The 25,475-nt window shown below is 37.0% G+C and overlaps 1 protein-coding gene across 9 annotated transcripts in view; it reads right to left on the bottom strand.

The window, feature by feature from the left end:
• Positions 1 to 25,475, bottom strand: part of FEI1 (Leucine-rich repeat protein kinase family protein) — a 211,627-nt gene that overhangs the window by 98,928 nt on the left and 87,224 nt on the right. For all 9 annotated transcript variants that reach the window (XM_089460401.1, XM_089460397.1, XM_089460393.1 and 6 more), the window contains exons 8-10: positions 15,588 to 15,659; positions 15,358 to 15,429; positions 12,955 to 13,076 (exon numbers count right to left, since the gene is read on the bottom strand). In XM_089460401.1, coding sequence (XP_089316527.1) covers positions 12,955 to 13,076; positions 15,358 to 15,429; positions 15,588 to 15,659 — 266 coding nt within the window. The remainder of the gene's footprint in view (positions 1 to 12,954; positions 13,077 to 15,357; positions 15,430 to 15,587; positions 15,660 to 25,475) is intronic.

Here is a 25,475-nt window from a genome sequence, read left to right as displayed (position 1 = left end):
TAAAGATTACATTCGAGAGGAATTAAAATTACATAAACCCAAAACCATTGAGGATACCAGACACGCAGCTTTAATTATCGAACAGAAATATAAACTCCACAAGGCGCCATATGCCAGTAACAAGAAAACAAGTAGCTACTCCAAGGGGAAGTCATGAAAACCGTCGTCGGAGAACAGTAACAAATATGTTCCACCACCAATGCACAATGAGGGGAAACAACAATCTAATGTTGAAAGAAAAAAGGATGGCAAATGTTGGAAATGCGGAGACAAGTATTATGCAGGACACAAATGCACAACGCAAAAACTTTACAACCGCGAAGCAGAACAAGAAGACTAATCTTCAGAAGACAGCTCTGACGAAGAGAACAATTAAGAAAATGAAAACCCTAATCTAGAATCAGAAGAGGATATGCCACAAATTTCTCTCGCGGGCATCACAAGGATCGCTCAACCGCAAACACTAAAGCTTAAAGGCCACACCAAGAAGCAAAACGTTATCGTTCTAATAGACTCAGGGAGTAGGCACAACTCCGTAGAAGTCAATGTTGTGAAAAGGCTTAACATTTTTGCCTACCCCGTAGCAAATTTAAAAGTTATGGTAGCAGATGGGAAACAAATAGATGGAGTAGGCAAATGCCATAAAGTTAAATTGCAACTAAGCGAATACGAAATGGAGTCCAATTTTTATACAGTCCCCCTAGGAGGAGTAGACGTCGTTTTAGGGATACAATGGTTACAAACACTAGGCACGTATTCAGCTAATCACCAAAAGCAGTTCATTAAATTCAAATGGGATGGAAGGAAGTATAAGTTGTTTGGGTTCCAAGCTCCACCCACTCAAGTCATCTCTGCTCAACAGATGAAAAAACTTATCCGCAAGGGAGCCCCAACATTTGTTGCACAATGTCAGCAATTGGAGTTATTATCGGTAGAAGGGACTCACCAGCCATCAAAAATTTCATCCTTGATCCAGAAATATGAGAAGGTTTTTCAAGATCTACCAATGAAATTACCCCGTGAAAGGCAAATTGAACACATCATCAAAGCCAAACCAGACTCGACACCAGGAAACGTTAAACCATATCGTTATCCCCGCCACCACAAGACAGAAATAGAACGATTAGTACAAGACACGTTGAAGCATGGAATCATTACGAAAAATAGAAGTCCTTACTCTGCACCCATAGTATTGGTCAGGAAGAAGGATGGGTCCTTCTATTTGTGTATAGATTATAGAGGGTTAAAAAAAATCACTATCAAACATAAGTTTTTGCTTTCGTTCATTGATGAAATGAAAGATGAACTACATGGTGCAGAATACTTCTCAAAATTAGATCTAAGATCAGGGTACTACCAAATACGGTTAAGATTAGGAGACGTCGAAAAGACAGCATTCAGAACTCACGAAGGGCATTATGAGTTTAAAGCCATGCCATTTGGGTTAACAAATGCGCTAGCCATATTCCAAGCAACCATGAATGAACTTTTTCACCCATATTTGCGGAAGTTTGTATTAGTTTTCTTTGATGATATTCTTATCTACAGTAAAAAATGGAAAGAACATCTCAAGCATCTGGAAGAAGTATTACATGTATTGTAGAAGAATAAGTTCTACGCCAAGTTATCAAAGTGTACCTTTGGGCAAAAGGAAGTTGAATACCTCGCACATGTTATATCTAGGGAAGGAGTCAAAGTGAATCCCAACAAAATCAAGGCAATCAAAGAATGGCTCAAACCCAAGAACATATAAAAGCTAAGAGGATTCTAGGGCTGACTGAGTATTACAGAAGATTTATAAAAAACTATGCACGTCTGACAGCACCCCTTACCAATTTGTTAAAGAAGAATGCTTTTCAGTGGAACGACCAAGTAGACAAATGTTTCAAGAATTTAAAGGGAGTAATGTCAACCACACCAGTGCTAGCGACTCCTAACTTCTCCAAACTAGTTGTAGTCGAATGTGATGCTTCGAGATTTGGAATTGGAGCCATGTTAATGCAGGACAACCACCCTATAGCATTTGAAAGCAGGAAACTTAATAAATGAGAAAGATTGAAATCAACATACCAAAAGGAGATGCTCGCCATCATACATGCTTTAACAAAGTGGCACCAATACTTGCTTGGGAGTAAATTTTCAATCCGAGCCGACCACAATAGCATTCAATACTTACTTCAACAAAAGACATTATCAACAGAACAACAAAAGTGGATGGAGAAGTTGTCAGCTTTCGACTTAGAAATATTGCATATTTCTATTGCATAAGAAAGGAAAGGAGAATGTCGTAGCCAATGCACTCTCATGTAAGGATGACGACAATACAACTTGTGCCGCCATAATAATTGTTTTGGAATGGTTGCACGAAATACGAGCCGAGTATGCCAAGGATGAGGATTGTGACTCCATGATTAAGAATATAAGTCAATTTACCAATTTCGAGTGGAAGAATGACATAATGTGGTACAAAGGTAGAATTTACCTAACACCAGCAACCAAATTTAAGTTGAAAATTCTAAAAGAATCTCACAATTCACCTGCAGTGGGACATGTTAGGTTCTACAAGACTTACTACAACATTCGACAGTCATCAAGACTTACTACAACATTCGACAGTCATTCTATTGGAAAGGCATGAGCAAGGAAATTCAAAAATACGTTGCAAAGTGTGATATTTGTCAAAGGAATAAGAGTAAAAATATCCCAACCCCGGGTTTGTTACACCCGCTACACATTCCTTACCAGAAATGAGAAGATATTTCGATGGCTTCATAGAAGAGCTACCTATGTCTAACGATAAGGACAAGATATTTGTTGTAGTTGATAGACTCACTAAATATGCCCATTTTATGGCCATCAAAAAAACTGACACAATTAAGCAAATTGCGGATATGTTTTGTAAAAACATCTACAAACTGCATGGGTTTCCCAAAGTCATAGTAAGTGATAGAGACGCAAGGTTCAAGGGTAATTTTGGAAGGAATTCTGCCACCAGACAGGAATATCCCTCAACATGAGTTCAACTTATCATCCCCAGACAGATGGTCAAACTGAGGTCGTGAATAAATGCTTGGAAACATATCTTCATTGCTTCGTCACTGATAAAAAAAATAAGTGGACTTAGTGGCTACACCTAGCGGAGTGGTGGTATAACACCACCTACCATACGTCGGCTAAAATGACACCTTTCCAAGCTCTCTATGGTTATGAACCACCCAGATGGAAGGATTTTGCACTACTCGATTCTAGGGTTCCAGCAGTCAAAAACCACTTAGAAGAAAACCAAAGGATCATTAACTTATTAAAAGAGAATCTAACAATGGCACGTAATAGAATGAAACAACAAGTCGATAAACATCACACTAAAAGGGAGTTTGAAGAAGGAGATTGGGTCTTTGTTAGACTTCAAACCTATAAGCAGTTGTCATTGAAACAATAAGGCAAGAATAAACTATCACCTAAATATTATGGTCCATATCAAATAATCAAAAAAATAAGTAGTGAGGCTTACGGATTGAAGTTACCCGACAACTATCGAATCCATAACACCTTTCATGTATCCAATCTGAAGAGATTTCTAGGGAAAAACAAAGTAGCTCAAACAAAAATACCAGAGACCGATGAAGAAGGAAGGATAGTCCTAGAACCAGAAGGTATACTCGCTACCCGAGAGGAGGTAGTACGGTCCAAGAGAATAAAGGAGTACCTCATCAAATGGAAGAAATTTACCAAAAGAAGATTTGCCTTGGGAATCAAAACGTTTCCTTCAACAACACCCGGTGTTACCCATGCTTTGAGGACAAAGCATTTTTAAGGGGAAGGAAATGTTATGAATTAAATATTCATAAATAAGATATACATAGGTTTTTAATAAAATATTAAAATATTAATAATTTATAAATAACTTAACATTAAGCTATTTAATTAAGTTAGTGAAGGGGCATGAGTCAAAAAGACACGTCTCTTAATTGGCATGGCCAGTCAACTCCTATATATGGAGAACCGCCATGGCCATGTAAATCATCATTCATTCTTTTAATAAATAAAAATATTACATTTCAAAAGAAATTATAAATTACAGTCTCAGCGTACATTTTTCTCTCTTTATACTGCATGAAAATGTGGATTTTTTTCCCATATTGAAAAGCATAAATGGAATTGAAATTGCTTTCATTTCGATGGTAATCGTATTTATGACAAGGATGATGATAATTCTAAGGTTAAAATTGAAACTTTTTGATCTTATGAACAACCGAACACAGTTAAGTAGTATAAAACTTATAGCATTATACATGGACAGTCATGTTATCTCACACCTAATTAGAAAGTTCATAAAAGGGCTTTTCAAGTCCAATGAATATTGGATATTTTTCAGCCATGGATGTCCCCATCTCATGCCCTTCTTATGCATCAAAATCCTTCTGAAAATAGTGTTTTCAAGGCTACAATATGTTGTAAACAACAACATGTTCAATCTTGAGTATATTGCAGGGATACTTAGCCTTCTATGCAAGGGAAACAAGCCCTAGGTCATGAAATGTATTTTTCAGATCTAAATGGTATTCTTATGTTTCTTGCAAATATTTATTGGATCCACCTTGAAGGCTCATCCTACTTGATGGTTTAACAAGTAACTTGTATCAAGGAAGATCATTACATTATCCCCTCCCACTTTTGGATAGAAGTAGCTCGTAGCAATAAATGTCTACCTTAGCAAGCCTTTGTTCTTCTCTACATTATACTACTTCCCTTTTTGGCCATATAGTGATGGAGATGATCCTACTTGATGCTTCATGTTTCCTTATCTTGATTTCTAACCAAGCACAAGGATAGACTCTGTGGTGTTGACAAACTCATCAAATGGTTACATTGGATTTATGATTTTACTTAACATGTTTATCTTCCAATGTTAACATAGAAAGAATAAGCTCCATAGCATAAGCATTGTATTTATCATGTATGCTTTTTTGCTTTGTACATTCGAATTATATTTTCATAAAGTAGTTAATGCTCACATCGTTGATGTTATTAGCTTAAACAGGTGCTTTTGCTTAGGCTCAATGTCTTGCATGCAGAAGATGTCAGACTACCTCATTAGATACTTGCTTGAGAGAAGTAAGTGATTATTATGATTTCTTCCCTAAGTTTCAATTAGCAAAAGTACATTGGTTATTTAATTGTTAATGTTGACTATTAAGCCAAGTTTCTTTGGATAAATAATTAAATTATCTAAGTGACTTAGATCTAATCTCTACCATTGATTTCAAGTGAGGTTTAGGTCATAATCCTAACCACTGATCACTTAGGAGATTGGAGTTAGGGATTTGACTTAACGGAATTATAACATCAAATTACAAGGGAGAGGTGAAAGACACACTGTGATTGAGAGCATGATTTATGTCAAGGAGTGGGAAACTCAAGGACCGAAGACAAGAAAAAGGTGTGCAGGAAGGAGCTTTTGAGAGTGAAATTCATGAAGGTTGAATTTGTTCATAGAGAGGTTGAGATTTGGGGGAGAGATAGGTCAAATTTTTGGAGTAGGCCAAAGTTGTGGGGAGAGGCAGAGTTTCCAGTCAGGTTTGCACAAAAGAAGAGACGCTAAGCTTCCCAATGTGTAGGGGTCGTACAAGTGGAGGCCAATTTTTACAGGTGCAACCGAGATTTGCCTAAGTAGAGTATTTTCCAGGTAGGCTGAATTTCCAGAGGTTAAATTCTCCAATGGGTTGAAAACCAAGTTCAAAGTGTGTTGTATTTTTTGTGCATTCCCTATGGGTTAAGACCCTAATTTTTCCAGATTTAATAAAGTGAAGAATATTTGTTTCAATGTAAATTTATGTTGTTCTTGTGGTTAATTTTCCTATTTTCTTTCCATTACAATTTATTTCTAAAGTAAAAAATACCAGTGTCTTTATTTTTAAGATGCTTTGAAAATTTTATTGAGCATATATCTTTCTAATGTTGACGTAAAATAAATCAATCCTAGTATTAAAAGTTAACACGCATTCTATGAATTCATGATCTCTCTAACCAGTGTCCATCTATTTTACTACTTTATTTTATTGCCACATGTGAAGGGAGAAAACATGTGTGTCCTCATCCCTCTTTAGGAACTAGTCCCCATTTAGTGAGAATGTTTTTTATGAATATGTTTTCTAGATTCTAGGCTTCTCATGCACTCTCACATAGAACACATGTCCCCTAGTTGGAACTAACAATTACCCTCATTTTCACATTAGGATCACTATATTTTCATGTCAAAAACTATTGCTTCATGATCAATTATGCCTTCACGAGGATAGGTATTATGTATCATGACGAGCCAAAAGTTGTGACAGTATGACCTATGTATTTTCAATCGACCATGCGTAGGGATCTATGTCAAGTGAAATTTTCACTTAGGTGGTTACTCTAGACCCTTGTGGTTTCTCATGGCATGACATCTTAGTTCTGAGTTCAAACCTAATCCTACCCTTATGGCTCATTCCAACCATCTCTTAGAGGTCATTTATGGCCGAGCTAGGTGCATTGGGGTCTTGGAAAGGATCTATCAAGACACATGATTTAGATTTCCCCTAGGTTTTAAAAGATTACCACTATCAAAAAGTAATGTTGTATTATAATGGTTGTCATACGTAGAGGCATGCTGCCCCTTTAGCCTAAGGCATGGATATATGTATGTATGTCACACTTTGGCCTAGGTGATTGTCTCCCTAGCACTTAATATCACGTAAAGACTTCCACAAGGGGCCTCTAGATAGTTTCATGCATTTGGAGCTTGTAGGGCCCCTCCTTTCTTCAATAGCTTGAAGCTTTTGAGATGGGTTTTAATGCATAAAGGCTTGTTAATTGACAACACAACATATCATATGGAGTGCCTCACCTTCTATCACATATTTGAAAGCATATCATTGATGAGTCATCCATTTTATTGAACTTGACACAACATTTTTTGGACCATTAAAGCATTTCTTGGATCGTGGGAGTAGTTTGAACCTTTCGTGGCTTGAAGAAGGATGTGAGAATGGATCATGGAATTTTTTACGCCTTGGAGAACTCACCAATATGATCATTGGATTAATTCTAAAAGAGTCATCCAACTTCAAGAGCCCCCACATGCCACACATGTGGCCTAGAGCACAAGCTTTTGCTAATCATTTTGCTCATTTGAGGGTCAACCTAATTCTAAGGAGCTTGTTAAGGTAATTACCTTGCATAAAGGAGGAAAGTTGGACCTTTATTTTGATGGAAGTGGTTGTAATTGATGTTCCAGATTCCTAGTGAATCTTGTTTTCTAGAAAATTAGTTGTCAGTTTTGGTGGTAGTTTGAAAATGGATTTATCTTATGCAACCATTCCAATTTCTAAAGGTACTTTCTCACTTTGTACCAAGAACAACCCAAAATATTCCATGTAGAAGACCCAAATGAGCCCATGAATGAGTTCATCTATCCAATGACAATTTGGGAAACTACATAGACCTCTCACATTTCTTAGCCCCAGTTATCAAAAAGGAGGGGCAAAAGGGCCAAGTGATGAGATTTGGAAAATGAATTTTGTCGAGGCATAGTCTCGAACAAGTTCTAGTGTAGGTATCATCTTCATTTCTCCAAAGGCTAGCATGATGTGTTTTGCCTACAAAGGGAGTTTGAGTGACCACGAATAATGCTGTTAAATACGAGGCCTTACTTCTAGCCCTCAAATTTACCTAGAAATGGGACAAAAGGTGTTGCAATTTATTGGGGACTCTAATCTAGTAGTGTTGCAAGTGAGGGATTAAAATGTAGCAAAGAACTACAACTTAAGGATATATAGATGTGTGGTGTGGATTTCATTAAATGATTTGAAGCCTTTCAATCAAGGTTGCCCCACGAGACCAAAATGCCCAAGGTCATATTTCAGTGGTAGTTGTGACCAATGTTGCATGAGTCCAAAAAATGGTGGGATATTTTGCACAACGCAACCTTCCAACTGCCACATAATCTGTTGCATTGTCTGTGATTACTTGGACAACATTTGCAACCCCAACTTCCTCCACCACATCAGCCAACAATGAAAAAATCAAACGTGCATCTTTTACATTTGCAGATGCATCAACGGATTTTAGGAACATGGTTCCTTTAGGGCAAGCTACAACAAAATTTATTATTGCTCTACCCCTCTGATCTGTCCACCCATCACACATAAGTGTACAACCCGTAATTTTCCATGAGCTTTTAATGCTCTCCAATTGTTCCTTGACACACTCAAGCTCTTCATCTAGCTCGTTCCCCCTAAGTGCATTATAAGTTGGGTCTTTGTATCTAGGGCCAGCACATGCAATGGCATCCACCATGGGCTGATAAAAATAAGACTTTGCATGGTTGAATGAAAGACTGTTATGGTACCAAAACCTCTTCACTGCCATATCTGCCTCCTTCCTCTTCTTATCATTGAAATTGTCCAAGGTTGGTTGAGAACCTGGAGTTGTACGAGGACTGAAGAAAGAAGAGGTGATACTCATGTTTGGCATAGCAGTTGAAGAGGAGTTACCAATACCTAGACTTTGAAATTGTGTTCCAAAGCAGCTACCATTTCAGTAGTGACTTCATCAGGGCAACTTTGACAAGCACCCACACCATGATGCCCAGGAATTTTGGCTAGGTGGTATTTCAGCATGTTTATGCCTACATACATTGTGGCATTGCAATAATTGCACTTGATATTGTGGTCATTACCGGGAATTTGTTGTTGACCATGTGCCCATGCCGAATCACGAGACTATCTGAAACCCTCTGGTGGCATGGTAACAAAATCTAGAAGAAAAACAAAATAAATTTAAATTTTTTTTCGATTTTTAATTTATTTTTTTTGGTTTTGATTTTTTTTTTTTTATTTGAAATTTTTTTGGTTGTGTGGCTGAGAAAATCAGCCACAAGTGGCTGATTTTCTCGGCCACAAAGCAGCCCTGTGTGGCTGAGTTTCTCACCCACAGGCATTCCCAATCAAAAAAAAATTGCAAACATAAAAAAATAAAAATAAAAATAAATACATTGAAAACATGAAGCCTACCTGAAGGTTAGTTTGATCCGGTGAAGCCTCCTTTAGCCTCCTCCAACAGTGCCTTCACGCTCCTTTAGCTTCACTCTCACCCACAAATTAGCCAAACACTCAAATGACAAGTGAATGACAAATAGAAGGGAGTTTTTCCCCTCCAATTTCCCTTTTCCTTCACCTCATCTCCAAAAAGAAAAACAAAAATTAAAAAAATCGAATTTTTGGACAGTTTAAACATTTTGCTGCCCGAAGGGTCTTATAGGGGTCCAATAGGGGTCTTGTATTAAACCCGTGGGTCTTATAAGGGTAAGAGGGTCTAGTACTAAACCCGAGGGGTAAGGGTAAAGATCGAGGATTTGATGAAGTTTACCCGTCCGCCCTTATGACCTGTTCTTGCCCACGGGTTTTATAGGGGGGGTGCTTCACTGGTTGTGACCACTTCCTAACCATGTGAGATCCATATTTAAAGGAAAGATAAGATGGATATCATCTTTCATCCTTCTATCCCGGAAAAATTTGAGCATTGGCAAGCGTTCCAAGATAATTCTAAGGTGATAAGGTTCATAAACAACCTAGAGGAATTGCCAATAGTATGGAGGATTGGCAAAGCCAAGACGAGAAGGATGGTGAATTTAAAGAGGTTGAGTTATTGGATGCCAACAGGATCCCTAATGCCTTAGTACCACTAGGAATAATCATCGACAAATGTGAAAGGGGCAAAAATAAGAAGTTAACATCTATAGAGCTTAACATTTGATTCGAAACCAATTACTAAAATGATGAAAATTGGAAAGAACCATTGTTTAAAAACCATAAGGGGTTTTGAACCAGCCACCTTTCTAATTGGGTTTCGAACCAGAAAGAGATCAACTCGAATCGAATCAGATTCAATGAACCAAATTTGAAAAAATATATACAAAATAATTATTTTTTAATGAAAAAGTTATTTTTAACATTTCAAACCATGATTCCAAACCATTAGGGACAAAATACGCAAGTTTTGCTCCTTTATATACCATGTAAGGGTGAATATATCAAAATGGCATGGAGTGCAATACATATGCACAAAAAATTACATAATCAATGAGGCTCTAAGTAGCCTCTAGAGTCCAAAAACAATGTTATAGTTATTGGGCCACTAGCCTACTACAAATCATTGATCAACATGATCATTCATCTAACTCATCACTAATTCACCACTACTAGAAATGGTATCATCGACAAGAGTTATATAAACATCAGCTAGCTCAAAGTCTTCAGACTTGGACTCTTCGACCTTATAATATGGTAGAAATTGAAAAAACTTAACATCCCTAACCAATGATTTTGGTTTGAGTGAAGGATTCATATCCTCAACCTTATAATATGGTAGAAAAAACTTAGCATGCCTAACCAATTATTTTGCTTTGACTTAAGGGTACACTCTTGTTAAGGCTGTGGTAGAGGAGTTCAACAATTAATACCACCAACATAAACAGAGTTCAACAATCAATATCACCAACATCAAGGTACATAAAGAGCTTCATGTTCTTGAACAAATGCCAATCCCATATCCTCACACATGACAGAATCAAATGAAAACATTGTAATCACCCAAATCTTAGAATTCTGAAAATTGATAAGTTTGTTGCATTTTTAGTGAGATCTAAACATCAAGTTTCTCCACATGAAATCCAATGAGGTTGGAACCACTCTCAAACATCCTGAAACAATTAATGGTAATGTTAGAATATAAAGAAAAAGAATGAAAATGAAAATCCTCTTACTACATGAATTTAACATTACCATTGATTGCTAGCATTGTTAGGGTTCAATTAGGTTTTTTGTTTAGGATTAGGGTTTAGGAGAGGGAGGGGTTGGTTTTATGGCCAAGAGGGGTTATTTTGGGAGGAAAACAACCACTGATTTCCTTCAAACCAACTGGAAAAACGCTACAGCGGGTTTCGGGCTCCCATGCATGTGAGACCTAATCAAGCCATTTAGGGTTGGAATCGGCCAGTTACGGCCTATTTGTACCAGTAAGTTACCACACCAGCCCTCCAACTGGGTTTTCTTACCAGTTTGTTACCTAGCCCTATCTGACTGCCAGTTTAACCAATTTCCAGTTTAGATCGGCCAGTTTTTAATACTATGGAAAGAACACAATAGTTGAGGAAAGAAGACAAATAGAGAAATGGATCTGAGAGTATTGTGATGTATTTGCATGGTCTTATGATGCTTTAAAATGGCATATCAAGCGAATCACTAATGGTTTATTGCCACTGCCAAGAATCATTGACAAGTGTGATAGGGAAAAACATAAGAAGTTAACGTCTATAGAACTTAACATTAGATATGAAGTTACTCCTAAAATGACCAAAATTGGAAGGAACATAACAGCGGAGGAAAGACAATAGATAGAGAAATTACTCTGGGAATATTGTGATCTATTCACATAGTATTATGATGATCTAAACACATATCTAGTGGATATCATTCAGCATACCATCCATTTCGAGGAAGATGCAAAACCATTCAGAAAGAGGATAAGAAGGATCAATTTGAAACTCCTTCCTCTTATCAAAAAGGAAATGGAGAAAATGCTTTAGGCAAAAATCATTGTTCCTACCCAAAAATTTTCATGCGCTGCCAATCTGGTAATGGTAATAAAGAAATTTTGTGAGATCAAATTGTGTGTACATTTCCTAAACCTACAAATTGTGTGTACAACCTCTGAAAAATCAGTGGCCAAAGGCCAAACTCAGCTTGTGAATATAAACAAAAGTGCTCTAAAGCAACTCTGATACCAACATAATGAACAATAAATCATTTACAGGAAAATATTTGACATAAGAAGGATAACATAAAAGAATCCATATGGGCAAATTAAAATATGAAAATAAATGTTTGTCGCACAATGAGCCGCATGCAAGCATACATTATAAGCATTAATTTAGTCATGAAAGTGAAAATTTGTGTCCTTTAGTTTATTTAATTAGCGTCATTATTATCATTATCTTATTATTTTTGGGTGGAATAATTATTACCCTCCCACCCAAATTCAATTTGCACAAGTGATATATTGACATCTTAACAAGTATATCAGTGTAATGGCTTTGAGCCTTCTTGTTCACGAGCCTTGTGGAGAGAAGATTCTAGGGTTTACCCCGGTTACCATGAATTGTATTTTAATCGAATTGTAGGAAAAATCATTGTTCCTACACAAAATTTGTCATGGGCTGCCAATCTGGTAGTGGTAAGAAAGAAATTTTGTGAGATCAAATTGTGTGTACATTTCCTAAACCTAAAAATTGAGTGTACAAGCTCTGAAAAACCGGTGGCCAAAGGCTAAAATCAGCTTGTGAATATAAACAAAAGTGCTCTAAAGCAACTTTAATACCAACAAAATGAACAATAAATCATTTACAGGAAAATATTTGACATAAGAAGGATAACATAAAAGAATCCATATGAACAAATCAAAATACAATAATAAATGTGTGTTGCACAATGAGCCTCATGCAAGCATACATTATAAGCATCAATTTAGTCATGAAAGTGAAAAGTTGCCCTTTAGTTTATTTAATTAGCGTCATTATTATCATTTTCCTATTGTTTTTGGGTGGAATAATTATTACCCTCCCACCCAAATTCAATTCCTGCAAGTGACATGTTGACCTCTTAACAAGTATATCAGTATAATGGCTTTGAGCCTTCTTGTTGACCAGCCTTGTGGAGTGAAGATTCTAGGTTAACCCTGGTTACCATGAATTGTATTTTAATCAAATTAATTTTTGATAAAAATAGGACATTTTAAATCCTTTCCAACAGCTAATTGTCTTATAACTTTGTAAAGCAAAGGAAAACTGTGGACACAAACCAAGATATAGTTCTAGATATGAAATCAAATATATAAAGTACTTCTAAGGCACTGATACCTTACCTTCATTTGGAGCACCAGATACTCCTTGAACAGGAGGTTCAGAACTTGAAACAGGCCCCTCAAGTTCACTTCTGCATATTGCATTTACTTGTTTACCACATAAGCCAAGATTACCAACAAATCTGCAAAAAGATTGTACCATGACCTACTTAGAGGGGATCCAAATCTCCAAGTCAAATTCAAATCTAACTATTGCAGAATAGGTGTAACTGATTCATAATGGGCATACACTAGCACAGAATATAAGAGACTCACTTCCCCCTGCCATGCAGTTAGGCTAATGAAACATACTACAATTAACAAAAATCTGTTTCCAGAACCCAGATCTGCCTATGGACGATCCAGGAGAGATGCTTTTGCAGATCCAGATCCCACAATAACATTCTGGGATCTGTTTGGGGGCCTAACTCACTAACCTTTGGCTATAAAAATAACTTTTTCCTTATTCTAAAACATGCAATCTAAGATTTTCATTGTAATCTGAATTTCTGGCTGTATAAGCATGATTTGGAGAAAATATATTTCGAGGAAATATATTTCGAGAATTAAATTTTATATGTTTATGGTTTACAGAATTTTATCAAATTTATTGCACCCTTTCGATATTTTTTCTGCAAAATATTGTTTTGCTCAAAAATATTATATTTATCGCAAAATATGCAATGAGTTGCAGATACACGAAACATAGGTATTAACAATCTATCAATATTTACAAGCGATAATTATCTGTAATAACACATGACGTAAGCGTGTGTGAGAAATGTATGGCTGCAGCATTAATCATAAAGACATTCTTTATTTTCTCTCTATGAATATACACTCCTACATTTTTAATGTTTAAGATGGTGGATCCAACAATCTACCCATATTAAAAAGAAAACCATAAACCTTAAATAGGTAAATCCCAAAAAACAAAAAAGATTCAACCAAAAATGAAAAAAACCACAGCCTACAACTTCCTTTCCTTCACAACAAACTGAGAATCACAAAATTCTCTTTTGTATTTCTTCAGTATCATCATCCATAGGTTTTTTGTGGACCAAGATGCTTTCCTAAGTTTGCCGAACATATTGTATGTGTGCAAATTATCACTCCTGTGGGAAAATTTATGGGTGACAAGAGAGCCCACACTTCTTTTTAAAATATTTGTCATCAAGAGCTATTAGTTTTATTCGAAATGCTGTATATATAACTTCAAAGATCAAATTAATGCATCATGGAACATAAAAATTACAACACAAAAAAAGCAAGGGTCCTGGGAAAATCCTAGCCCTGAATAGCCAATAAAGAAAGCATATGACCATGGGCCCCAAGAGAGTGGGAACTCAACATCATGATGGAAAAGATAAAGTTTGACTCTCACAATCAGAGCCAACTTCTGCTTAAAGCTCCTCTAATTCTCTAAGTGGAAAGGAGAGGACTCCTATTCAAAAGTAACTTTACATCCATGCTTCCACTGAAAACAAATAGCAATCAACCCAACTGAATGCAACAGGAGTTTGTAACTGTCTGGAACCTTCATTTCACCCAGAAAAGGACCTTTCAAGTGCTAGTATTCTGATGGTTGAAATTCTATTCAATACCAACTTACAACTTCTGAGCAGAGAGAATCCAAGAGTCTCAAGTCGGTGAAAGCAACCTCTCCAATAGAGGGATCACCTAACTCTGCAAAGAATTGAGAGGTGGACATTGTGAATCAAGATGCAACAATTACAATAAAGTTTGCCAAGGGTCATATGAGACTGTCATCCCATATTTTGCAGGACAGTGAACAAAGAGATGATAAATTTATTCTTCCAAAATTTATTTGGAAAAGACCAAATACAAGCCAATATTTTCAAGTTGTCAACAAGTGATGGATAATCTAAACCACCAATCCCTTTGCTAAATGATTTCATCTCACATCAATTTTCATTTTCTAGAACCCCTGACAGCAGAAGCTCCTTTAAATCATATTTTCTACAAGGAGATTAGTATTTGCTATAAGAATCTACCAATATAGCATAACATACGATAATTTTATTAATATCCAATAAATGACTACAAAAGCAGGTCAATGGGACTGAACAAGAGTACAAGCAGTACGAATAAAATGTGGGAGTGCAAGTGCAGCTCCTAGAACTGTTCATTAGTATTAAGATCATAAATTTTACAATATTGTAGCTCCCAAGCATTTTATGAAAGCAAGAAACCCTTATGACAATCAAGTTCACAAATATCATAGTAATTTTCTGCCAAGAAACCTTTCGGAGAATACAATTTGCAAGATTTCCTATAATACTTCACAGGTGACAGAACAATCTAATCCAACAATCCAAAAGAAGCAAAATGATTGCTAGACAACAGCCAAAACAAAAAAAAATGCACATGCATGCTGATAAATCAACTTATAGAGCTACTTACGATTCTCCAGAGAATCTGTTGAGAGCACCACCAGCTGGTATTGGGCCAGTCAGAAAATTGGTCGAAACATTGCTTCAAGAATTCATAAACAATAAAACCATTATCAAATAAAAGAAAACGATTAAGGCCAAAAAAAATACACTTAATTCATTTTCCTACTACATGACAATATTAAAGCATAGGACAAGGAACTAAAGGAATATATCTAATTACAGCGTCAACAAACTTACAACATTGAAAGTTTTGTCAGTTTTCCAAGTGATGCGGGAATCACACCACTAAGCGAATTACTAGAGATGTCTCTGCACATGAAAATAGGATACGATAAAAATGCATATGCCATTAAGTTATACATGAGTTATGTCTTAAAAAATCAAAAATTCATTTTGATGTCCCTACTCCACCAAAACCAAAATTTACTCTAGACATGCCTACTGCCATAGAGGGATAAACAATATCTGTATAATTGAAGACCTGGAAATAACTGACTACAATGAGCTTGGATATCTAACGTAATGTTTAATTATAAACAGAAACAGCATTTGCTCTATTCTTCCGAAACTCTACGACAGCTACTATCAAGGAACACATGGCAAGAAGAATGAAGAGTGCATAAAGCCATACAATCATTCGAATATGGAGTTACATGTGAAAAAAAAGAAAAAAAAACCTAAAAAGTGTATAATATAACTGTTAATTGCATGCGAGCAGATAACCTTTAACAGTTTCTGTGAAAGGAAAAGGCAGAGAAAACTATTTAAACATATATAATGAAAGGCAGGAACTTCAGCTCAAATACAGAACACAGCTCAAGTCAATCCAGTAATGAAGAGCTAAACAAAACAATTTATAAGAGGCTAGGAGGAGCCATCTTGTATTAAAAAAATTACAGGACCAAGGAGGAGCATAATATTAGTTAAAAATAGAGGAAAAAAGTCATATAGGCAAGATATAATTGTAAATCTCTAGTCTTTTGGAGATGCCCATTCCATCCTTGTATAAAAAAAATTATATAGCTAACCAACAAAATCAAATATTAAATTTATTCCCGTGCAGCCTAATTCTCATTCATTCACTGTAGGAGCATCTAGAGCCAAAACATCAGGTCTGGCCCTATCCTTAAACAGAACTGAACTAGAACTCCCAAAACAAAAAACCAGACTGGAACCAGCCAGAAAACTGGACTGCCAAACCAGTCACTAAAAATTACATAAAATGCACACGTACCCACACATGTTATTGTACATCAATATAAATCCAAACTCTAGACCCCAAATATGCAAAGTATGCTAATATATGTATCATGTAAGGGTGAATAGAGCAAAATGGCACAGAGAAACATACATATCCGAAACAAAATACATGCACAGCAAGTTTTTGAGTTGCCTCTGTAGAACAAAAAGAATAATTCCACAGCAAATTAATTCGTATCACTGAAATCATACAATCAAAATCATCACCATCCTCTATCTGAACCGTTACTACTAGGACCATCACATGGAGGAAGTGGTTCCCATTCCATCCAATGCAAGTCAGCATCTACAAATGTCGATCGCTGACTCTCCACTATCCACTTCGAGGAGGAATCAATATTCTCGATCTACATCAGCAGGTTTTTTTAACATTTGTTTGCACCTCAACCAGAACTTGAATTGCACAAAGACTAAATAACTCAACTGTTGCTCCAAAAAGGATTATTTTCTGTGTGGATACACTAAAATACACACATTGAGCTCATGCCCAAAGCACTACATGTTTGTCTGGAGATTTCAAAACCTAGACAAGGAAGGGGAACAGATCAAAATAAGAGTTTCCACTTAGAGGTATCAAATTGATCCTATGAGGTACTAGCCTATGGAACTAGGGCAAAGTTTGATGTCAGAGCTAGGCCTTGGGATATCTCACAATCCCACAATCGGAATTTCTTAAAATTTGGAGGAGACCTTGAGGACACACCAACACAATAGAGACTAGGAGATCGAACTTTTCTATGGCTACTTTGTTGGGAAAATGGTGCTCTAGGTGGCCCAGCGTGGCTAGACCTAGAATGAAGAGGGAAAAGTGAAGAAAAATGGTTCTTTGAGTGACCACCTATTTGTAGACCAGTGCCTAATCCCTTGGGGAGAATGGAGTCTAGAAGAATGATGAGAAAGGACTTCGTTTCTCGGTCAAGGAGGCCTCAAGGTCTACTTTGCTTGGCCTTTAAAGCTTTATACCTTGCTTTGCAAAAAGAGATGGCTGATCAAGATAAATTCAATGATAGAGTTATCCCTAGAGATTTCCTTCAACATACATTGCCCATACATTGAGAGATGCTATATAGGAACAATAATTCCGCAATTATGCAATGCAGCAATTAGCCCTAGTATAGCGAAAATCCCATTCCAATGCATATGACAAAGTAAAACAAGAATAGCATTAAATGTGTCTACTTACATGTAACAGAACATATCCAACCATCAACGCAATTGCCAAAAGAAGCTCCAAGATAAGAAATCCCAATCCAAACATCAAAATTCATCCATGCTCCAATTCGTCCTCCAAGAAAGAAATGTGAAATTCTCAAGAGAGAGAATGATCTAATCCAAGTGATGATACAAAATGAATTCATGTCTCTCCTATTTATACACTCATTACGAGTTTGAATTACCTAATTTGAGCTTACATTAGCCCATCTACTAAAATAATGTGCAAATAACTATCTTATGCTTTCAAGCCCACCAAACTAGCTCATAAACAAAATAATAAGCCTCCCAAGAGGTCGAATAATCAATAATGCATGTCGTTGGGCTCTCTAAGAGAGCCTGATGAAGTCCATAAGTGTCAAAATGATGAATTGGACTTCCAAAAGTAATGGACAAGGGTTGGCCCCTTATTCTCCACATAATAAATCTGTGGTGCTCTCAATGGCTGTGAGGGCACACAAGTGACCTCATGGGCCTCCAAGTGAGTCGAAGATGCCTGTAGACCATCTATAAGGGCTCAAATGATGGTGTAAGTGATGCCATATCAGCATACAAGTCTTGGGCCATGGTACAACTTCCTCGTCCAATATGTGAATCTCGAGCAATCTCCGAACATCTCTGGGGATCCATGGAGTGTTGCCTACTGCTATGGAGGCCCATGGCTCTCAACACACGCTCTACATATGCCAATGTAACCCTCTGGAGGGTTAGGACCCCATACAGGGAGACAAAACCCAAGATGGAGACCACCTACAATCCTGCATAAGATCTAATGCGCCCCCTAGCCTTCCGGTACAAGTCATCAAGGAAATCGAGTAAAAGAGCTTACAAACCATGGACAACAAGTGGGGACTTCATAATTGCATGCCCTTCCCTAATGGGCTTTGGCATGTGCTAATATCTCCAAGCTCCAAATGGGGTTAACCAAGTATCCCATTAGGTGGTTTCGTCTTCTAAAGGAGATAATATGTCCAAGGTACATCCTTTTAAAGGTGATGGCATGTGATAAAGAGATGAATGGTGTAGGGAATAAAAAGGGGCAGCCTTGGGCAACATGTTGGGGTACAAGGCTAGCTAGTAAAAGGGAAGCCCACACTTGGGTATATAATGTATAGGACAGAGAAATCATGGTAAATGAGGTACCTCGGCCTTGATTTTTCCACCCCTCTTTATATGTCTTTTGCCTTTTTATGATTTTTCTTTAATTAACTGCTCAGGGCTCAAGGAGTAAGAGCATGATGTGTGAGATATGGCAGTGGATACCCCCTTTAAGGTAGGTGATTCATTTCCCACCAGGGATTGGGGCAATCATGGGTTCCTAAATGCTAAAGGAAGCTCATCTAGGGCTTGTAGGAACCAGGGTGATGACGATGATGATAGGGTAGAGCTTATGTATTGGCTTTTGCCCACGTGCTAAATGTGTTTGTCCCAACCATCTTTTGCATTTTGTGGTACATTTTCCTGTCAAATGTGGCCAATTATGCTTTTACTTTTCTTTTTACTGCATCAACCTCCGGGGCATCATTCCAAGCTCAACCCAAGATGTGGGCAAGGGGAAGGGCAAAGTTATCCCTATGTGGACCCAGTGGACGGATGTGGAAGCAGGTCGGAAAAATGATGAATGCGGTTATAATGAGTGGAAAGGGGGCAATATACATGGATGAGGGAGCAGGACCACACAACCAAAATCAGGGTTTACCATGAAATACCATCCCTAAAGCCAAATTGATCCTATGAGGTATCAAATTGATCCTATGAGGTATCAAATTTCATAACTACTTTGAATGATACAATTTGACTTTTAGAACATTTCAATCATTAAGCAGTTATACATGAAAATTTCAACTATTGACATTAAGATCCATAGAGCAATAAAGATCACAATAAAATAATAAACAAGAGACACCATAAATTACCCTGGGAAAACCCCACTCCAAGGGGAATAACCCAACAACCTTTTCTTATGACAGAATGTCCAATTCAATCCAATTGTGTACATCAAAATAGCATATCTTTGACAAGATTACATAGGCAAATACTGACCATCAACGTGACCTCTCACAAGTGCCAAAGTCAACCCATCCAATATCCAACACAAAAATCCCTTGAATTCTTCACTTAAGCCATAGAAGATAGTGCCATAGAACTTCACATATTCACAGAGATATAATGTCTGAGGTTTGCATGGTTCCACAGAAATACAATGCCTCAGGTCTACATGGTTCCACAGAAATACAACGCCTCAGGTTTGCATTGTTCCACAAGGCTAATATGCCTCAAAAACTAATTGTTCCACACAGCGAAATGAGAGATGTGAAGTGTGTCTTCGACGGGAGAGAATAGGCTCTATTTATAATGATTCGTTCATACGAATAGGTGGGTCTTTTGGGCGAGCCGACTTGCTCTTGGAGGGGCCGACTCTAGCACTTGTCGGGTAAATAAATTCAATTTTTCATTCTTGATTTTATTTATGAAAATATCGACCGAAGCTACCAATTTAAGGATAGGGAATGGGAGGAGATGGAGAGAGGTTTCCAAGAAGGTTAAAGAAGAAAAAAGGCATATATATATATATATATATATATATATAGGATTGGGCAACTAAATAAAGAGCAATGTAAAGCTAACATACACAAAGCTTAATCCAAGGGCAATATTACCCACCAATAGTGGGTAACCCGTACAAGAATTTTTTTCTCCACTTTGTTCATCCATCCAACCAGCTAGCAGCCTTATGATGATCCATAAATAGATTTACTTCAAAACTCTCCACCTTTCCTTCAATCAATGCTCTCTCCCATCTAGCATACTTCTTGAAGAAAAGTGAGTTATATATCAACGATACACAAACCATTTTTGTAATCATGTGATTTGATTTAATGTTAAAGACATACTAATATCAATCACAGGTCAGGCTAGTTGATTAACCACTCTTGGTTGTATCCTCCTCCCCACACTTCACCTAGTAGATTATACTTGTCGGGTAAATAAATTCAATTTTTCTTTTTTGATTTTATTTATGAAAATATCGACCGAAGCTACCAATTTAAAGATAGGGAATGGGAGGAGATGGAAGGAGGTTTCCAAGAGGGTTAAAGAAGAAAAAAGGCATATATATATATATATATATATAGATAGTTATATATAGGATTGGCCAACTAAATATTAAACAATGTAACGCTGACATACACAAAGCTTAATCCAAGGGCAGTATTACCCACCAATAGTGGGTAACCCCTACAAGAATTTTTTTCTCCCCTTCGTTCATCCATCCAACCAGTTAGCAGCCTTATGAAGATCCATAAATAGCTTTACTTCAAAACTCTCCACCTTTGCTCCAATCAATGCTCTCTGCCATCTAGCATACTTCTTGAAGAAAGGTGGGTTATATATCAACGATACACAAACCATTTTTGTAATCATGTGATTTGATTTAATGTTAAAGACATACTAATAATCAATCACAGGTCAAGCTAGTTGATTGACCACTCTTGGTTGTATCCTCCTCCCCACCCTTCACCTAGTAGATTATACTTGTCAGGTAAATAAATTCAATTTTTCTTTTTTGATTTTATTTATGAAAATATCAACCGAAGCTACCAATTTAAGGATAAGGAATGGGAGGAGATGGAGAGAGGTTTCCAAGAGAGTTAAAGAAGAAAAAAGGCATATATATATATATATATATATATATATAGGATTGGCCAACTAAAAAAAGAACAATGTAAAGCTAACATACACAAAGCTTAATCCAAGGGCAATATTACCCACCAATAGTGGGTAACCCATACAAGAATTTTTTTCTCCACTTTGTTCATCCATCCAACCAGCTAGCAGCCTTATGATGATCCATAAATAGCTTTACTTCAAAACTCTCCACCTTTGCTCCAATCAATGCTCTCTCCCATCTAGCATACTTCTTGAAGAAAGGTGGGTTATATATCAACAATACACAAACCATTTTTGTAATCATGTGATTTGATTTAATGTTAAAGACATACTAATATCAATCACATCTCAGGCTGGTTGATTGACCACTCTTGGTTGTATCCTCCTCCCCACACTTCACCTAGTAGATTATACTTGTCGGGTAAATAAATTCAATTTTTCTTTTTTGATTTTATTTATGAAAATATCGACCGAAGCTACCAATTTAAGGATATGGAATGGGAGGAGATGGAGAGAGGTTTCCAAGAGGGTTAAAGAAGGAAAAAGGCATATATATATATATATATATATATATATATATATATATAGGATGGGCCAACTACATAATGAACAATGTAAAGCTAGCATACACAAAGCTTAATCCATGGGCAGTATTACCCACCAATAGTGGGTAACCCCTAAGAGAATTTTCTTCTCCCCTTTGTTCATCCATCCAACCAGCTAGCAGCCTTATGATGATCCATAAATAGCTTTACTTCAAAACTCTCCACCTTTGCTCCAACCAATGCTCTCTCCCATCTAGCATACTTCTTGAAGAAAGGTGGGTTATATATCAACGATACACAAACCATTTTTGTAATCATGTGATTTTATTTAATGTTAAAGACATACTAATATCAATCACAGGTCAAGTTGGTTGATTGACTGATTTTATTTAATGTTAAAGACATACTAATATCAATCACAGGTCAAGTTGGTTGATTGACCAATCTTGGTTGTATCCTCCTCCCCACACTTCACCTAGTAGATTATCCTTTGCCCCTAGTCCACTATGACCTCCCCTGAGGCCATTTTCTTCCATTGCTTAGGAGGTGCACAAATAGGAGGTATTGATTGATATAGCATGCCCAAAGTAATCCATACTTACCACTTTCCATTTCCCCCTTATATTCACTTCCATTATTTCAGGTGATTGTCATTGGTCATTGGGACTAGCACCATATACCCACATATCAGAGTCAAGGCTTGGAAACTTTTCCCTAAGAGGTTGATGTAGCTAAAATAAAGATAAAAGCATATGAAGCCGCACAGGAAAGAAAATAAAAATGCAAAAGATAGATCCATGAGCTCCACCCCCATCAATAGCCATCTCCCATTTCTTAAGCATTTCATGCTCTATCTAAATAAAGGAACTTGTGATTGTTGCAACCCCAATGAGCGATAACCTGCTACATTTTTAAGGGGAGTTGGAAAGGCATAAAGCAAACTAGTTACCCAAGCTACGCAAAAAAGAAAAGAAAACCATTTAAGTAAAAGGCACACAACACTAAAGAGGTGCAAAAAGCAAGTCGTGTAAAGGGGTAACTCAAGCCTCCACAATTGCTCCCTCTGATCATCATTATACTCAAGATGTTGGACCTCCTTCAACTAGTACCATCGCTATGAAATCTTCCCTGGAGTCTTTCCCATTACATAACTGCATTAATCACATGCATCTATGGATTGATGGGCCTACCTAGGAAATGTCCATCGCCTTGGGAGTTATAATCACCCAATAGGCTAATTGCATAATCATCCCTAACACAAGTGTGATAACTTGCTTACAAATCATCAGCCAGAAAGACATTTGAAGGTAAGGTTTGTGTTAAGTATTTTTGTGCCCCTAACCTTGACTATGGTCCACTATGATATTTTAATGGTTTGCTTGCCTAATGACGTTGATCTCACCTGTGTTGAATGGTGTTGTCATTGATGCCAACATCGATCATTGAACACTCTTAATATTCATCTAGTTTGCATTGATTAGAAGCTCCAAAGGACAAGAAGCCTTGGAAAGCTCTAGAAGCCCCACACTTGTTGAAGATTCTGAGGATGTTGATCAATGAATTTGCCTTGGAGACCATCATCACTTGACACTCCTCGTCATGTTGATTCAAATGGTATGTGGCACGCCACAAGGCTCCTCACGGTTGAGGAGATACGTTGTATTAAAGTTAGGAACCCCAAGCGTGCTACAAGCAATATTTGAAAATTAAATTAAAAAGGATGACATCAATATTAAGGATGTTGTTGATACTTTTTATGGGTCCTAAATGCCACTAATCAGTCTTCTTTAAACAATAAAAACCCTCCTTAAGTTGGCCCTAATGTCCATAGGGTTTATGGTTCCAACTGTTTTAAATCGAAATTCAAACTTTTGAATTTTGAGGGTCAACTACCCTCCTTTTTACAGGTCAGCTTGACACCCCTTCATGTCCCTTCGGCCTCTATAAAAAGAAACCCATTTGGCAACAATGTGTGCAAGCAAAAACATGAATTATCTCTGAAAATTTGTCTTCAGCCTATGGAGTCATGCCTAGCTTAATACAAGGTCAGGTTTGAAGAAGTTTTTGGGATATATTTTTCATATTTCGGTCATGGTTCTTCATTGATCTAAGCTCGTGGATGTAACTTCTATGGATGAATTTTGCATGAGATCTGAAGGAGTCTTGTCTTATTTTCTTACTATGTTCTGACATTGGCTAATCTGCACTTTTATGAGACCTGCTTGGCTCTTTTATAAAGGACGTCAGCATCATTTGAGAAAGGACCATTCGCACAAGATCTAGGACAAGTTTGTAAAAAATCCATGAAATTCTGCAATTGGAAATATGAACAATTTGAAAACTAGTTTCTTTTCATATAGGCACAAAATTTCTCTACTCAATTTGCAGCAGAATAGGAACAGAAATAACACAGTCACACAATATCAAAAACACATTTTCTCTAAGGAACCCAACTCAGAAAACCCTGTGCTTGATTGAGAATTTTATTGATAGAGACTAAGCAACAGATCTCTTGCAATACAACTTTGTTTCACTGGAAACCAATATGGCTTTCTTGGGTTGTCCTAATCTTGAAACACCTACAAGACCTCTAATCTACTCCCCTCAATATGTGCACATAGGCTGCTATTATTTAACTAGGAAACACCTCCTGATTGCTAGTGCAATTCCCAAGGGAAAAATAGCCTCTACCAATCTATGCACAAGCTCCTCTTGCACACTCTTCCTCTCACAAGCTCACACACACAAACTTGTACTCTCTATTTCTGTCTCACCAACTTGTGTTCACAAAACAATGAATAATTATGTGCCTTTGTCCTCATAATTTTTTCGAATAGGCTAAATTTGGCAAGTTCTATTTTTGGAACTCAAACTAGTGATTGATGAGTTAACTAACTCATGCAACTCATCTTGACTCAATTTAGAACTTGAGGTTCACTCGTTTGTCTTTTCCCAAATATAACTCGCACTAGAAGACAATAAACCAAGCCTTCCACTTCTACATATCAGTCAAACCGTTTCATGAACTGTCCTAACTTATAGGAATTTGCCCTGGTTTTTAGGAATTAATCCTAAATTTTAGGAACTCGTCCTAATTTTTAGGAATTAGCACCTAACTTATAGGGATTGGTTCCTAACTTATAGGAACGAGTGCATGCTAAGGAAAACTGCTTCTTGGTCTCTTTGACTAAGGCACAAGTCAAAGAAGGACCTTTCTCGCCACTATTTTCAACAAAGATCTGGTTTGTTCATTGTCAATTTGGCCCTCGATGTAAAGCATCATGCACCTGTACTTAGAACTAGATCAAGAATGGTTGAGGTCTTGTTGTGCACATGTCAAGTCTCTATATGAATTCTCTGTAGTCAAGGTGAGTCTGAAATATTTCAGCGGTCTAAAGACTAACAAAGAAATTTTGCAGACCTAGTTCATGGACACTTG

Source organism: Pinus tabuliformis, chromosome 7 (assembly GCF_031772625.1).
Source record: "Pinus tabuliformis cultivar Carrire ecotype Pingquan chromosome 7, CPIR1, whole genome shotgun sequence".
NCBI classification, from domain to species: domain Eukaryota; kingdom Viridiplantae; phylum Streptophyta; class Pinopsida; order Pinales; family Pinaceae; genus Pinus; species Pinus tabuliformis.
Note: the sequence above shows the minus strand (reverse complement) of the source record. Positions and strands in the feature narration are given on the sequence as shown.